The 16,944-nt window shown below is 45.5% G+C and overlaps 1 protein-coding gene across 5 annotated transcripts in view; it reads right to left on the reverse strand.

Annotated features, from left to right (window-relative positions):
• Positions 1 to 1,219: 1,219 nt before the first annotated feature.
• Positions 1,220 to 16,944, reverse strand: part of INTS10 (integrator complex subunit 10) — a 32,253-nt gene continuing 16,528 nt past the window's right edge. For 3 of the 5 annotated variants that reach the window (XM_066380448.1, XM_066380447.1, XM_066380452.1), the window contains 7 exons: positions 16,522 to 16,674; positions 13,543 to 13,651; positions 9,959 to 10,038; positions 8,546 to 8,708; positions 6,949 to 7,042; positions 3,957 to 4,034; positions 1,220 to 1,873 (listed from right to left, as the gene is read on the reverse strand). In XM_066380448.1, the coding sequence (XP_066236545.1) occupies positions 1,717 to 1,873; positions 3,957 to 4,034; positions 6,949 to 7,042; positions 8,546 to 8,708; positions 9,959 to 10,038; positions 13,543 to 13,651; positions 16,522 to 16,674 (834 nt within the window). In that variant the 3' untranslated portion in view covers positions 1,220 to 1,716. The remainder of the gene's footprint in view (positions 1,874 to 3,956; positions 4,035 to 6,948; positions 7,043 to 8,545; positions 8,709 to 9,958; positions 10,039 to 13,542; positions 13,652 to 16,521; positions 16,675 to 16,944) is intronic. The other 2 variants (XM_066380451.1, XM_066380450.1) reach the window with 1 other exon arrangement.

The following is a 16,944-nucleotide window of genomic DNA, read 5'->3' on the forward strand; positions in this document are numbered from 1 at the left end:
CTCCGGGTCCTTTCCCTCGGGCGGTTTTCCTGATTGCTGGCCCGCCACCGTGAGGGTGGTTTTCCTGTTTGTTCGCCCACTGCCCCAAGAAGCGGCCTTCCCAACTGTTCGCTTGTCCACCGTTGAGTCTAATAAACGGGAATGGCCCAATGCCTTTTGGGTCCACAGTTCCTCTACCATCTGCCTGAATCCAATGTGAACCTGTCTGGCCTTGACCACCAGCATTATGGTGATCAACTCATATTTCATTGATAAACACTTTAAGAGTTAGAGGAAATATATTCTGAGATCAGGTGTATGTTAAACTGTTTTATTGATTTCAATATATCTATTTTAAAAGGGCCTTATTTAGAAAAGATTTCTGAAACTTTTTATACCAAGTAACTGAATAACTTCTTAGCTCTTTCATTCTTAGAGTCTCTAGAAACAAATGTTTATTTGCTGTTTGCTGGTGTGTTTCTGGAAGAGCAAAAGAAAAAACAACAAACCTGATGACTAACACGGCTGTGGGAGGCACTGTCCGAAACATTTCACATGAAGTAGCATTCAATCTTCACAACAACACCTGTGAGGGAAATGCCACCATCGTTGTTTTTCCAAAGACAAGCTTGAGGCACAGAGAAATTGTCCCTGGCCCATGGCAAAGTGAAGGGCCACAGAGCTGTGGTTGGAAGCCAGGCCATGTGGTCCCACAGGGCCTGGGCAGACAGCACAGGCTGCCCGCTGGCCTGTGGCCCCAGCAGGGAGGAGCGCCTTCCCTCCCCCTCACCCATCCAGGGCTGTCTGGCAGCCATTCCCAGCCCTATCCCCAACCTCCATGGCTCCTTTAGCAGAAATTCACTCAAGTCAGGCCTTGGCCGGTTGGCTCAACCGTAGAGCATCGGCCTGGCGTGTGGAAGTCCCAGGTTTGATTCCCGGCCAGGGCACCCAGAAGCACCATAGCGTCTTCCCTCTCTCCTTTCTCTCTCTTCCCCTCCTGCAGCCAAGGCTCCATTGGAGCAAAGTTGGCCTAGGCCCTGAGGATGGCTCCATGGCCTCTGCCTCAGGCGCTAGAATGGCTCCAGCCACAACGGAGCAACGCCCCAGATGGGCAGAGCATCGCCCCCTAGTGGACCATCCGGGTGGATTCTGGTTAGGCTAATGCGGGAGTCTGTCTGTCTGCCCCCCACCCTGCTTCACACTTCAGAAAAATACAAAAAAAAAAAAAAAACCCTCCAAATTTAGGATGATTTTTATTTACAAAACAGGTTGATTCTTTTGTTTTACAAAAGTTACAAAAAGCTTTTAAAAAATAGAAACAGCTTCTCAGGCTCTTGGGAACTATATATTTTTGAGCAACCAAAGCATCAGTACTCAGGTGGTGGTCTTCTTCCTCAGCGGGTACTGCAGCACTGGTCCTGCTCCATGTCCCCCGGCCCCATGGCCAGGGTGCTGGCAGCGGGCTCCCGGTACTGCAGCACTGGTCCTGCTCCATGTCCCCCGGCCCATGGCCAGGGTGCTGGCAGCGGGCTCCCGGTACTGCAGCACTGGTCCTGCTCCATGTCCCCCGGCCCCATGGCCAGGGTGCTGGCAGCGGGCTCCCGGTACTGCAGCACTGGTCCTGCTCCATGTCCCCCGGCCCATGGCCAGGGTGCTGGCAGCGGCTCCCGGTACTGCAGCACTGGTCCCGCTCCATGTCCCCCGGCCCCATGGCCAGGTGCTGGCAGCGGGCTCCCGTCAGGCCAGGGTCTGCAGCAGCAGGATCTTCTCGTTGATGCAGAACCTGTGCAGCACCACCATCAGGTTCTCGCCGCAGCGGGACACCTGGCGCTCCATGGCCAGGCGGAAGTCCTCCTTCACGCCCTTGGTGATGCCCCGTGTGACCGTGTGGTGCCTGAGGGCAGCGACAGGGAAACAGATGGACATCGTGGTTAGCACAGGTATCACAGGCCAGTGTTTCTGGGGTAGGAGTAAAGCCTACCTCAAATCTAAGTATAGGTAAACATTTTTAAAAAGAAAGAAAAGCCCTAACCAAACCACCCCCTTTGCCCATTCCTTCTCAGAAAGACTGAAAACTAGAGAGACACCTTTCCCACTCAACAAAAGAATACTTAAAGATCTAAATGTCTGGTGAAATGTCACCTGTTTTGCTTTTTACCTCCTGTAGCTTTGACACTATGCTTCCCTGTGCTGACTTGGGCACAGTTCAGTTACTCTGGGCCGCCTGGGTCCAGCCCGCACTGGTCACACAGCTCGTGTCCAGTCAGGCCAGCTAACTGCGGAGGCAGCTGTAGGGACAAGCCCGTCACCTGACTGAACTCAGGCACCTGGCTCCTTGGGCTGGTGCTCCGTGGAAGGCTCAGGGGCTGCGCACGGCCCCGGTGACAAGCACATCCCTGTCCCCGTGCTGCCAGAACAGGACAGCTCTAAATGCTGAGCCCGGCCAGGCTCAGGTCTGCTTGAGAAGCAGGAGGAGCGGGTGCTCCTGAGACAAGAGAGGCACAGGTGGGGGACAGGGGCCGTCACTGAGCAGCAATCAAAGGCTTTCAGAGGCCACTGAAGATCAGATCTGGTCCATGTGCTCAGGAGATGTGCATGGAGGTGGGCGGGTCGGTGGGAGCACAAGCAGGGTGTCCAGTGACACTTGAGGTTGTGCTTTAGAGAGAAAAGTCCCACAGGAAATGCCAGGAAACTGAAGACACCAAAGTGAAGAAAGGAAAAGAAAAATCTTGCAAAATTCAGTGGCTTCAATTAAAAAAAGTTTTAACAAGCTCAGTAATTGGGTGGACTAGAAGCCGTCTCTGCCCCCATCTCTACAGCCTCACTTCCCTCAGACACAGTCACAGGGATTTAAAATTAGATTTTTAGGTATTGGCCAAAATAAAATTCATATCATTCTATAAAATTACTACAACAAAGTCATAAAGTTGCAATGCAACAGAATAAAAAGACGCCCCAGCTTTGTTGAACTAGTAAAGGTTATTACTGGGAATTCTACAATTCCCATGAACTATGCAGTAAAACAGCGGAGCCATAGAGAAAATAGTTCTTTGTCGACACTTCTAGTCAAGTCTGGCTGACTGATTGGTCATTAGGGCAGTGTCAGCGAGGCCGAGGCCATGAGTCCCCCTGGGATTGGACACAGACTGTTTCAGGCTGTCCTGAGATACTGCATTTCTGGGAGCAGACTGCAACTCCAAATTGGAGCTGATCCTCTGATCAATTGAAAGTTACTGGTATTTGCAGATAGTAAGCTAAAGGGCATTGATGGGTCAAAGCAACCTCTTACTCAATACTAGTAAAAATATAATAAGCTGCATCCTGCTGATCCTGGTCTAATTTATAAAGAGCATTGTCTCCATTTATAAAGAGCAGCACAACTCAGTTATATTTCTATCAGAGCCTCTATCCCTCTGGTAAATTTGGATAAAGGACAGAATTAGATTTTGTGGTTTATGAGCAGGATAAATCAGCTAATAAGCGTGACAATCTAGCCTACCAAATATTTTCAATTCAGAAAGGTCAAGTCTGAGAAAAGTGTCAGTGACAGGCAAATGCTGTGCTAATGCTCATTGAGACCAAAATCTTAACTCTGGTCACACATATAAAAATTTCAGAGTAAACATTTACTTAAAATAAGCTTCATCATCCTTCAATATTTATAACTGAATGCCTTATGTCTTCTCGAAAGAGAGTTCAGCGCCTAATGTGCACTTAATCTGACACTTTTATATAACTTTCATTTTCTTTCCAGATCCATAATGATTTTTAAATCGAACACAAAAACACTGGCAACTTATGTAACAAAATAAGAAATGTTTACAATATTACAACCAGATGGTTTGCCGAGGAATGCAGAACAAATTAAAAAATAAAGAAAGCATGAAAAAGAGCACTGAGGAACAAAGAGCTGAAACCATGGGCAGTACACATGTTGACAAAACAGCACACTATGAGCAGGTGTTTCCACTTGGTACCTGTCAGCAGTCTGTATGCTGGGCGGAAGCACAGGTAAGAATTCCTGCGGCAGTAACCCCGTGGGAGGGCTAGCAGGCCTTTAAAAAACAGCAAACGGCAGCATTCAAACACCCACACCGACTCACCCTGCACTGCAAAAACAACACGCCAGAGAAAAGGCACAAGACTGCAAGCAGACTGTACAGAGGCCCTCTGACCGCCGCAGGCCCCAGCGCAGCGTCCCGGGAGAAGCTAGCCGCCCTCTCCCTGTGCGCCACGGGGGCGTGTCCAGAGGCATCCTGGTTCCTGGTCCCCGAGCTCAGCCCACTTGAGATTTGGCATAAAAAGCAACCAGTAAGGAAGAGGACGATGAGATGCAATTGAATGGCAGTAGGGAGAGGGGTTAACACTTGAGAAGACGCGTTCAAATCCAGCCTCCTTCACTCTCCACTCTTCTCATGCTCACGCCAATCCTAGAAGTAAGCCTGGTGACATTTTGTAACCATCCTTGACGGGACTGAAGCCCCAACTTGAAGGGGCCCTTCCAAGAGGACTAGAGGGGCTGGGAGTGTTTTTGATAAAGAAAGGTTGAGTTTGAATTTCAAAAAGTATTGAGAAAAGGGAAAACGAGGGAGGAAAGAGCCTGGGCCCCATGGCTTTGCAGAATTCTGTAACAACAAAGATTGAGTACATTAGCGGGCGATCACCTCAGAGAATATGATTATCCACCCTTTTCAGAGCAGACACTGGGCACCATTTCCCATTTCATCCAGTCTAATGCAACTGAGACACTGCAACTATCAGCACAGCCATTTGTAACTATTTTAAAATACGTAAGAGCAAAGTGTCTACGCCCCAGTGCACGTACCGTACCTGCTTGCATCGCGATGCCACAACTAGGACGGCCTCACAACCTTACCCAAGGAGAGGGGCTGCACACTGCTCAACAGCTCTGCCACTCGGCTGCAGGGGCACCCAAAGCTCTGCAATGGCTTCAGAGGATTTGTTTACAACCCAGAGTGAAAAGGAATACAGATAGTTTTACCCGGGATTTCAATCATACCTCGATTGGCAAGAGGGCTCTGGCTTATGCAGCTCGCTTCTCCCGCTGCAGGGTAGGCATAAGGAATTTGAACTGCAGGCTTCAAATGAACTCTGAGACTCACACAGTGAAGGCTGGGCACATTCCTACAAGGTCAGCTCACTAAGTAACAGTCCTTATTCCTGTTCCAAACTGATGAAAGAGCAGGTTTCCTATGAACTTTACTGGTCTAGACATGAAAGGTTATATTGACCAAGGTGGGGAACACGGAATTATCTCCCAAAATCCTAGAAATGCATGCGTGTACCCTTGCCTTGTCCTGAACCCCTTTACAGCACGGTGTGGGTGTCCACGCCCCTTGCTCTCACTCCGTGGCTCAGGGGGTGTCTGCATGCATCTGTCACTGCTTAGCTCAGTAAAAACTGGCTGAAAAAGAAGAGTTTAGTATACTAAACTTTCAGATGTAACTGTGGATGTTTTGCTAATCCATCCTCTCCCACTTCCACAGACAGGTGAGCACTATCTGAGCAAAGTGAGTCACCGTAGGTTCAACCTGAAGTGACTGGAGTGGGTTCTACTAAGGCTGTCTGTCTCTACAGTATGATAATCGTTTGATGAGTGTTAATGGGAATTAACTAAAAAATTATTCAAGGTATGTTTGTATACCCAGCCTCAAAACCTAGAAAAGAAATCATAACACAGAAGGGGTTACCTAGGCTCCCACGTCAAAAGTAGTCTTTACTCAAACACTGTTAAGACTATTTTGAACCATGCGATTATTTTCCCAGTTTGCATTCAGTCTTAGGAAAGGAGATGGGATGGGAAGGTGAGCATGTCCAATCCATCTTGCTGAAGCAACCTGATGCATAAAGGTCTCGTGTTTCAAAATAAAAATTAAAAAAGCATTTCTTTTATTTTAAATGTTTAGAATATTTAGTAACATTTATCAGATGAAGGACAAGAACCCCACTTAACCTTCCCATTCTTTAGACTGGTCCACGAGGCCCTCGTGCTGACAGCATGTCTGCTGTGCACCAGTGACTGAGCTTACAGAAATCCAGATGAAACCTCTGACTTCCCTCTCAACACTTCTAGGACTGCAAAGAGAACAGGCTGTGGGTATTTGTCTTTCAACAACTGAAAACTCGTTCACTTCACAACCGAGGGAAAAAGGAAACTGTTTCCAGCCTTAGCAGCACTTCCTTCTCCCTCTGGGTCCAGTCTCCTGCAGTGACTCTAACACTGACTTAGACATGCTGAAGCTGAATGCGCAGGACGCAAAGGAGGAGGAATGCAAATCAAACTACGGGCGGCATTTACAGCACAGAGGATATATTATCCGAACTACAATGAGGCTTGAAGAAGAGAAGCAAGATTCATGAGCTATTTAAAAATCATAAATGGTCACTAACTTCCTCCAGGTGTGGGAGGGCATGCCTGAGACCAAGCACCCGCCATCATTTCTTGGGGCAGGCGTGTCCTTGGAGGCTCTAGACTGGGCTATTTTTCTTTGTGCTGTATAAACAATGAGGACTGCTTAGGTGGGCTTCGATTCAATACTGAAATCCAAGCACAGTTTATAAATTAAGTCTATAGTTCCTAATGAAGTGTCCTGATCTGATCCTTTAATTAAGCATGGCTTTTCTTAATTAAAAGCACTCTATTCAGAAATTTATAGACTCAGTCTGTGAATTTTGGAAAGGAAAAGATATCATAAATGAGACTTTGGTATAGTAAAAAAGTTTCAAAAGTGACGGAAACACCCCAATTTAAATACTATTTGATCAAATGTCATTAAGGAAATGCCAATCTTTCAAAAGTTACCCAGAATCAAATCTCTCAAAAACAGAGACCAGGTTTGGATTCCTTTCTATTCAATTTTTTGAAAGGTACAGAAATTTACAGATATTTCCTACAAGCACACAAAAGGTGAGCACTTCGCGTGGGAGAGAAAAGGACAGTCTGCTTACTTGATCAGCATTCCTTGATTGGGTAGTAGCTCCAGATGGATTTTCCCACCTTCCTGAGTTCTTAAGTAGGCAAATTCCTCCAGCATGTCAATATCTGCGGCCAGATTCAGGTTAAACACATGTAAGAACAAGATGCCCTGGTCTCTCGGATGAGGAAACCGGCAGGTACTGATTGAGGAACTAACATCCCACTAACAGCTTATGAGTTGGTACTGGAACCGGGTTGGCCTGATTCCAAAACTAGTAATTCTTTTAAAAAAATTGTTTTTTCTATAATTTATTGATTTTAGAGGGAGGAGAGAGGGTAAGAGAGAAAGAAAGAGAGAGAAACATCAATTTCTTGTTCCACTCATTTATGCATTCACTGGTTGATTCTTGTGTGTGCCCTGACCAGGGATAGAACCCTCAATCTTGGCGTATCAGGACCACACTCTAACCAGCTGGGCTACCCAGGGACCCAAACTAGATCCTTATACCAACCAAAGATAAACGTTTTCATGGGGATGACAATTTAACATTCTATATGATCATAAGAGCAAAATCTTTTGTCTTCCTAATAAGAAATGAAAGAGGCATTGCGGGTGTTGTATCCCCAAAACAGTTAAGAACTATTGCTCTAGGCACTTGGACAAGGATGCTAGATTCCTTGCAATCAAAAATAATGTACTGAGATAAGCAACAAAATGTAAGAGCAAATGGATGGATACATAACCTTCAGTTCAAAGGTGGTCTGGTCTTTCCCTAACGAACAGTATGAAATACAACACATCAGTGAAAGTAACTGTCGGGTTGGGCAGCATCTTTGGTGAGTACTCAGCAGCAGCTAGGACAGCTACGGTGGTCCCAAGGGACAGCCAATGCCCTAGAAGAGGCCCCAGGAGTTTCTCTTCTGAAAAATGAAGGCCAGTGAACTAGGATATTCTATAGCCAAACCAACCACTCTGGGCCTGTCAGGAACCTGTGGGCTATTACTTCAGGCATCTTTGGTACCTCTGCAGAAGTCTCTGGAAGTAGAAAACGCAACAGGGTTGTTGATGTCCCTGATTTACCATTGCCTCTTTGAAGCCTTCTATGGCTTTCCCAAGACCAATGGCCACTGTCCCACTTTTGATCCTCATTCCTTCTCTTTTTCCCTCAAATAGTGAAAACCATTGTTTCTACCCAGAAGAGTTCACTCATGTGTGTAACATGCATTCATTAAAAAAAAGAGGCTCCGACCAGTTGGTTCAGTGGTAGAGAGCTAGCCCAGTGTGTGGAAGTCCCAGGTTCGATCCCCAGTCAGGGCACACAGAAGAAGTGACCATCTGCTTCTCCACCTCTCCCCCTCCTCCCTCTCTCTCTCTCTCTCTCTCTCTTTCTCTCTTCCTCTCCTGCAGCCATGGCTTGACTGGTTCAAGCACATCAGCCCTGGGCACTGAGGATGGCTCCATGGAACCTCTGTCTCAGGTGCAAAAAACAGCTCCGTTGCGATCATGGCCCCAGATGGGGTTGCCGGTGGATCCTGGTAGAGGCGCACATGGGAGTCTGTCTCTCTATCTCCCCTCCTCTCACTTGGAAAAAGAAGAAAAAAACTTCTTATGCTTAAGAAAAAGGATACTTGTGACATAATTGAAAAAGTTCTCATATTGGAAATTTCCTTGTTGGCAAATCTTATTGACAGCTTTCAAGAAAAGATTCTCTCCCCGTGGCCACTCTTGCTGAAGCAATATGATCACGTGCCCCAGCGCCATGTCGTCCCTGCTGTCCGTGAAAGCTCTAAGCTGCAAGACAGCAGGAAAAGAAAATCAATCTCGGGGTAATCTAAAATACACCAAATAGCACTTCCTTAAAGTGAAAATGCACAATAAAGCATTTTTGCATTAGCATCCCACAACTGTCTGCTAAGGAGGGTGGGTCCTAACAAGAGGCGCTTCGGCCCCACCCCCAGCCACCCCCACACACCGTGAAAATGTTGACCCGCTGTGTGTTTACATAAGCATCTTGATGAGACCTGGGCAAGCCTGGTGAGCCTGAAGCTTTTGACTTTGGGAATATGGGAGAGAAAGCTGAGCGATCTGGATAACAGAGAGACTAATTAGAGGATCTCTTGAGGAGACAGTGGGGGGAGGACAGTGAGCAAGAAGCCCTCTGGCAGGGAAGGGGCTGAAGACACAGACTGTGGGCGGCAGGAAGAGAGAGCGGTGTGAGCCGGAGAAACCAGCAAAGGACTCTGTTCTGAGGGACAGTGCCCCAAATCACACTTTATATTGTTTCTTTCACCCACGTGATTCTGATGAGTTGAGTTTGGAATTCCTACTCTAAAGTGGAGACCCAATATGGTTGTTTTCTTGCTAATCACCCTGTCTCCTCCAAGGCTCCACAGTGCCTGCAGCCAAGGGCCTGGCGTTCTTTCAAGTTCCTAACTGTCCCCAGCTCTGCTGACTTCGCTGGCCTTCGTCCTTAAACCTAAACTGTTTTCACTCACCATTTCTTTATGGTAATAAACTCACCATCCCTCTATGACAGTGGTTCTCAACCTGTGGGTCGCGACCCTGGCGGACATATTTTATTTAAAAATGTATTGTATAATAAATATGTATTTTCCGATAGCTTTAGGTGACCCCTGTGTTTTGGTCGTTCGACCCTCGCGGGGGTCGCGACCCACAGGTTGAGAACCGCTGCTCTATGAATCCAACATTTATAATCCCTTCTTCTGTAGCTAATATATCCTGAATTGCTTATTAATTCGTAAAATATTCACCGAACACTGCTATAGGCACGGTTATTTGCATATCCGCCCACTATTATTTGTAAACTCTTCAAGGATGGGGATCACTTCCTACTCATCTCCGCCTTGTGCAGTCAATTAAGTATTTGTTCACTGCAACCCCATGTGCTCTCCTCACTAAACCAACCTGCTAAACTAACAGTTGTTCTCAAAGTTCTCGATATTCCAGGTCTTCAGAACAATATTCCAAGTTAAAATTTTTCCACCCGAAATGAACGTTCCCAGGATCACCCTGAAGCTCACCTTGAAACACGCTAACATTAAATGCAGGCAGTACGGCATGATGGCCTTGCTGGTACAGGGCAGAAGCTTCAGGTCGGAACCTAACGAAAGTCCACAACATGCTCGTTATTATCAGAGAAACCAGCTTTGAAAAGTAAATGCTTAAAATGCTTGCTCTCCAAAAAAAAAAAAAAAAAGCAACAGTCACATGATTTTGTAAACAGTGAAACCACAGTTATGTTTAGTGGAGGTGAAATTGGTTTTTCAATGGTCTCTGGATTTCATTTATGAATCTTCTTTCCTAAACTTGTCTAAATATGTTTTATTGGAAAACATTTCATATAGAAAATGATAGCAAGAATATTACAAACACCAGTGCAGTCACCACTCAGTTTTTTTTTTTTAATTTAGAGAGGGAGACAGTCAGACAGGAAAGGAGATGAGAAGCATCAACTCCTAGTTGCAGCACCTTCATTGTTAACTGATTGCTTTTTCATATGTGCCTTGAGTAGAGGGCTCCAGCTGAGCCAGTGATCCCTAGCTCCAGCCAGTGACCTTGGGTTCAAGACAGTGACCCTGGGCTTCAAACCAGCGACCTCTGGGCTCAAGGCAGCTGGCGACCCCACATCCAAGCGGATGAGCCCGTGCTCAGGCCAATGACTCAAGAGTTTCAAACCTGGGTCCTCAGCATCTCAGGTTGATGCTCTATGCACTACACCACTGGCCTGGTCAGGCACCACTCAGCTTTATAAAATGTTAACATTTTGGGGTTTTTTTTTGTATTTTTCTGAAGTGAGAAGCAGAGTGGCAGAGATAGACTCCCACATGTGCCTGACTGGGATTCACCCGGCAAGCCCAGTAGGGGGCAATGCTCTGCCCATCTGTGGCATTGCTCTGTTGCAACCGGAGCCATTCTAGCACCTGAGGCGGAGGTCATGGTGCCATCCTCAGCGCCCGGGCCAACTTTGCTCCAATGGAGCCTTGGCTGCGGGAGGGGAAGAGAGAGATAGAAAGAAAGGAGAGGCCCTGGCCGGTTGGCTCAGTGGTAGAACATCGGCTTGGCGTGCAGGAGTCCCAGGTTCGATTCCCGGCCAGGGCACACAGGAGAAGCGCCCATCTGCTTCTCCACCCCTCCCCCTCTCCTTCCTCTCTGTCTCTTCCCCTCCCGCAGCTGAGGCTCCATTGGAGCAAAGTTGGCCCCGGCGCTGAGGATGGCTCCGTGGCCTCTGCCTCAGGTGCTAGAATGACTCTGGTTGCAGCAGAACAATGCCCCAGATGGGCAGAGCATCGCCCCCTGGTGGGCGTGCCGGGTGGCTCCCAGTCGGATGCATGCAGGAGTCTGTCTGACTGCCTACCCGTTTCCAACTTCAGAAAAAAAAAAGATTAAAAAAAGATTAAAAAAAAAAGGAGAGGGGGAAGGGTGGAGAAGCAGATTGGTGCTTCTCCTGTGTGCCCTGGCCAAGAATCGAACCCAGGACTTCCACACGCCAGGCCAATTTTCTACCACTGAGCCAACCAGCCAGGGCCAACATTTTGCTTTTTAAAAAAATATAAATTATCAAAAATTCAGTTGAAGTCCCTTGCATATCTTTTCCAATACCATTCTCTTCCTCCCTCTCTCCCTAGAGGTAACCATTATTCTGAAGATAATGTTTATCATTCCTATGCATATTGCATACTTCAACATAGAAATCTGTTCCTCTTTTTCAAAACTGTTTTGGCTATTCTAGATTGTATTTCCATATAAATTTTAGAATCAGCTCTGTCAATTTCTACCAAAAAAAGTCTGCTGGGCCTGACCTGTGGTGGCGCAGTGGATAAAGCGTCAACCTGGAAACGCTGAGGTTGCCGGTTCAAAATCCTGGGCTTGCCTGGTCAAGGCACATATGGGAGTTGATGCTTCCTGCTCCTCCCCCCTTCTCTCTCTCTCTCTCTCTTCCCTCCCTATAATGAATAAATAAACTCTTAAAAAAAAAAAAGTCTGCTGGGATTCTGACTGGGATTACACTAAATCTATAGACACATTGGGGATAACTGGCACCCTAACTATGTTGAGTCTTCTGATCTACAAACATGATTTTGCACATCTCTCATTAAATTTATCCCTAAGTATTCTATGTTGTTTGATGTTCTATTTGGAGATTTCTTGGGCTTTTCTATGTAGCTGTAAATAAAGGCAGCGTTCTTCAACCTTTATGCCCTTATCTATTCTTCTTGCCTATTGTGTTGGCTAGATGCTTTTGAATGAGGTGGTGGGAACAGACATCCTTATATTGTTGCTGATCTTGGAGAGCATTCCATATTTCATAGTTAAGCTGAAGGTGAAGAAGTTTTATTTTTAGTCTGCTAAGATTTAAGAAATCAGGAATAATAAATATAAACATAATTAAATTCTGCCTATTAAGTCAATCATATGATGTTTTCCTTTTAAACTGCGAATGTGGTGCATTACAGTTATTGATTTTGGAATGTCAAAACGACTTTTGCGTTCCCCGCAATCTCGGTCATTTGTATTACTCTTCTTATATATCGGCTATATTTTATTTGCTGGTATTTGGTTAAGAATTTTGGCATCCATGTTCAGGATGAGTAATGGCCTTTAATGTTCTTTTCTTGTGATGCTCCTGTTTGGTTTTGTTATCAGAGTTATGTTGATCTTAAAAACTGAATTGAAAAGTATTCCCTCTTCCTATTTTTTCAAAGAGTGCAGGTATGATTGGTATTATTTCTTCCTAAATACTTGATAGAATTCATCAGTGAAGCTGTTTGGATCTGGAGTTTTTTCTGCGCACACATTTTTGATAACAAATTTCTTTGAGAGATATAGGAACATTCTGATTTTCTATCTCATTTTGTGTCTATTTCGGTAAGTTGTGTATTTTTAGGGAATTTTCCCATTTCACCTAAATTCTTGAATTTATTGGTATAAACTTATTCATAAGTTACTCTCTTAATGTCCTCTGGATTTCAGTAGGCTCTGTTGTGACATCCCCTCCTCCATTCCCGATATTCGTGTTTATTTTCTTCCTGATCAGTCTTGTTAGGAGTTTATCAATTTTATTAATTCTTTTGAGAAAACCAATGGTTGGCTTTATTAATTTTTCTACTTCACTGAGTTCTGCTCAAATCGTTATTATTTCCTATCTTCTACTTTCTTTGACTTTAATGTGCTCAACTCTTCGGACTTGAAGGTGGAGATTTAGATCAGTGATAGTGAATCTTGCTTCCTTTCTTATATAAGCATACAACTAAACGTAGGTAGTTTTCAGGTACTGTGCAACTTGAAGTAATGCTCAAAATAGCCCAAGCAGGAAATGTATGAGATACATAACTAACAATCTACACGCTTCCCTGGAATTGGTAAAGGAAGGGAAAGGAGTTCAGAAGTGAACCCACTCAATGATGAGAACTTTGGAAGAAAGGCACATTTACAGCTGTTTATGAAATCAGAGCCAAGAAAAAACTTGGCGAGAGATTAATTCTTTACACATTTTGTCACGCCCTGCAGATCACACAGTATTATCTTATAAGCAATTATAAAAAATTTCCCAGCCTTGGGTCCTAAAGCTATTTTTACAAAATAAAAATAAAATTTGTCACTGTACCTTTTCTAAATTTGGGCTTTATTTTGGAAGGTTCTTCCTGTGACTTGCCTCCATCCTGAATGGGGAGCACCATGTAGCACATCAAGTCGAGGACTTTCTCACACGTCATCTAAAGAAGGTAAGGCAAGGCAGCTAACCTGAAGTTTTCTGAAACTGAAACCAAATCAACGCCACACGAAAACATCTGCACACAGCTGGCAGCATGTGCACACAGAATCCTGTAGCAATGCCTTAATATCCTTTAAGTGATCCTTTAAGTGATCACTACTGTCTGCTCAACAGGGCATGCAGAGAAAGTAACAGTAAGATTAAATCTATGCACTAGACCTTTGAGGGAACAATAACTCATTCTCTGCTGTTAAGAAAAAAGAACTTATGAAGTAATCAAGTACTAATTAAACTACCAAGGTGTTAGCATGGTGGCATCCAAAAGAAGTATGTCTCTGTCTTACAAACATTTACTAACTCACCAAATAGAAAAATTAACAAAATTAACACATGGTAGAGAACTAAATGGTATAACAACAGATTTAAAATGCAGTGGCAGGAAGGTTATCCTGACCTAAGCCTTAAAGTGGGGTAAGAATTTGGAATGGGGAAAAGGGGAATATGGGTTTTCAAAGCAGGAGAGAAAGCTGAGGGAAAGGGCTGTGTGTCTGGTAAGGTGATTTACTCGAGGGGAAGGAGGCTGTGGTCCAGAAAATATGGATAAAACACTGGACAGGTGCAGCGCTGGTGGACGAGGCAGGCCCCAAGGACCACACGGAACAGTATCACTCCACAGGGAGCAAGGCATCACCACCTACCACCCACCTTCGGTCTGCCTAGTCAGACTCTAATGCTACCAATCAGATCCCATTTAGGCAGCATTCTATGTGTCAGGCACAACCTTCGTATAAGTTCCATTTTTCAGATGAGGAAGTTAAATCTTGAATCCATGTCTCTCGGCCTTTATCATGTCTTGCATGTAACAGAAAAAATACTGATGCGGCTGCTCAGAGTGGCAGCCACTGCCCTGGGCTCTAGCTGCCCGAGCCCCAGCTACTGCCCCGAGGACTGAGGGCGCATGCTCTCCCCGTGGCCCCAGGGTCGGGAAGCCCGAGGACTGAGAGCGCATGCTCTCCCCATGGCCCCAGGGCTGGGAAGCCCGAGGACTGAGGGCGCATGCTCTACCCGTGGCCCCAGGGCTGGGAAGCCCGAGGACTGAGGGCGCATGCTCTCCCCGTGGCCCCAGGGTCGGGAAGCCCGAGGACTGAGGGCGCATGCTCTCCCCGTGGCCCCAGGGCTGGGAAGCTCTAGCTTTGAGAGAGATTAGCAGCTTGATGAAGATCTTGAACTTGAGTTAGTCCTGGTAAAATTAGCGTGTCCAGGTCACAGAATTTGTACTCTAGAGTCCCATACTGCCACCCATCTATGCTCACCTCCTGCCAACTTTTCCTACAAATCTTTCCGTGACTACCTAGAGCCTGGTGGAGACACTCTTCCTAATGCCATCTGTGCGTATCTGAGGGATACCACTTCATATGTGATTTTTAACTGTCTTGCACTTTTCTCTCCAACTCAAATTATATGCCTTTGAATGCAGGGATCCCATATTCCCCCCACCACTGCCTGTACTCTCCACCCCAGCATAAGGGTCAAGTCTGGGCATCTGGAAAGTCAACCTTTCAATTAAGTGGAATAATAACAGCAATATTATAGACCGTAATTTATAGGGATAGGAAAAAGGTTAAAGGCAAAACAGTCAGTGAAGGCCGTAGATTGGGGTGGGGGCAGTGGAGATAAAAGGCACTACACCAGATACTGGTAGCGTACTCGGAGAGTGAAGGAGCTCAGTTAGAGGAGGAGTCCACCATGACTTGGCTGTTTCACGTCTAAGGGCCAGAGAACTCAGGAAACTCACATCTGGACATGGTGAGTTTCAGCCGAAGACAGGCAGCTAGACTGAGATATCAGGTCCGTGAGAAGCAAAGCAGGCCTCACAGTGATCAACTCAGAGGGGTAACAAGCTCTCGCAGAGAAAGAGTTTGCCTGGCTTAATTACACTGGCCAGTTTATTTCACGGCTCCTACCACAGTGCAGAACAGCAGTGCCCTGGCTGTCTGATTCTACAGGACACATGTTTATCTGTGGGGGTAAACACATGCTCTCTCAAGTGCTTGGAAGGAATTAACTGAAACTTAGAATTAGGTAGCTGATAATACATAAATCATGGTAGAAATGCATTCTCAATTTTAAATGCACATATACCACACTCTTAATTGTTCCTTTCTAAAATTCATGGCAAATTATAAATTACACTTCAAAGTTCATGTTAAAAAACCTTAATTTAGGGTTTTTAATTATAAAGTAATCAATTTAACATATTAGACAGATGAGAATCAGAGTTTGTGAGTGAGGCTGTGGCCTTAAATTTATATAGTACCTACGTAAAGTATAAAAAACGTACTTACCATTTGAATTGAGTTCAAGCATGTACTGAGTGTGGAAGCTGTGCAAACTACCTGACAGGTTCTGTGAGAGATACAAGGCAAAGAACACTGTCCCCCCCCCTGGCAGGGCTCACCCTCACAGAGGGAACATCTGCTCAGCAACGCCCCCTGAGGTGTCATCGCCGTGAAAGAGAGAAGCTGAGGTTCGGATTAACTCATGTAAATCCTCACTTCCACTCAGTGAGAGCCCCTTCTGGCCAGTACAACAGGACTGATTCCAGGCACGACAGTAAAAAGAAAAAAGATCATCCTCCAACAAAATGAAATAATAATCAAGCACCAAAGCCCAATTTCATTCAGGGAAGCTATAGTAAGGAGAAAATTAAACAAAATCACCATGATTTTCCAGAAGATTAGGTAATAAATCTAGGCAGAAAGACCAGATTTCAAGTAAATATGCACAGAATTAAAAAGCCACTGTAGGAAGAGGAGAAAACCCAGGGCAGCCAAGTGCACCAAGGATCCGGCGGAGCTGGGCAGCACTCACCCTGTACTCTCCCAGCGCGAAGTGGCACGTTGCCAGCTGGATGAGCGCCCGCTGATGCTCCAAGGTGCCCGGCCCCGCGATCGGAGGCAGCGGAAGTGCTCCCTGGAGAGCTGCTAGATGATGCAGGCTGGCGATGGCCTTTTTATACTGACCCTTAGAAAGACACAACAAGAAGAAGGGAAAATGTACTGCCATTAAAACACAAAACAAAATAAAACAAAAGAAAACCCCTCCTGAGTCGTCTAAGCCACCGGCAAGTAACTACAAATAAGGTAATTCTGCTTGATCGTCCAAGGAGGAAAGAAGACTTAGCAACAGTCTTTTGGTCTTAATGCTTAAGATGAAATAAAATAACACAAGCCCTTTGATAAAGTACTTTTTTGAATGTACCATTTCTCCATAAATATTTTATTATTAATACTA

The sequence above is a fragment of the Saccopteryx leptura genome, chromosome 4, assembly GCF_036850995.1.
Source record: "Saccopteryx leptura isolate mSacLep1 chromosome 4, mSacLep1_pri_phased_curated, whole genome shotgun sequence".
Lineage (NCBI taxonomy): Eukaryota > Metazoa > Chordata > Mammalia > Chiroptera > Emballonuridae > Saccopteryx > Saccopteryx leptura.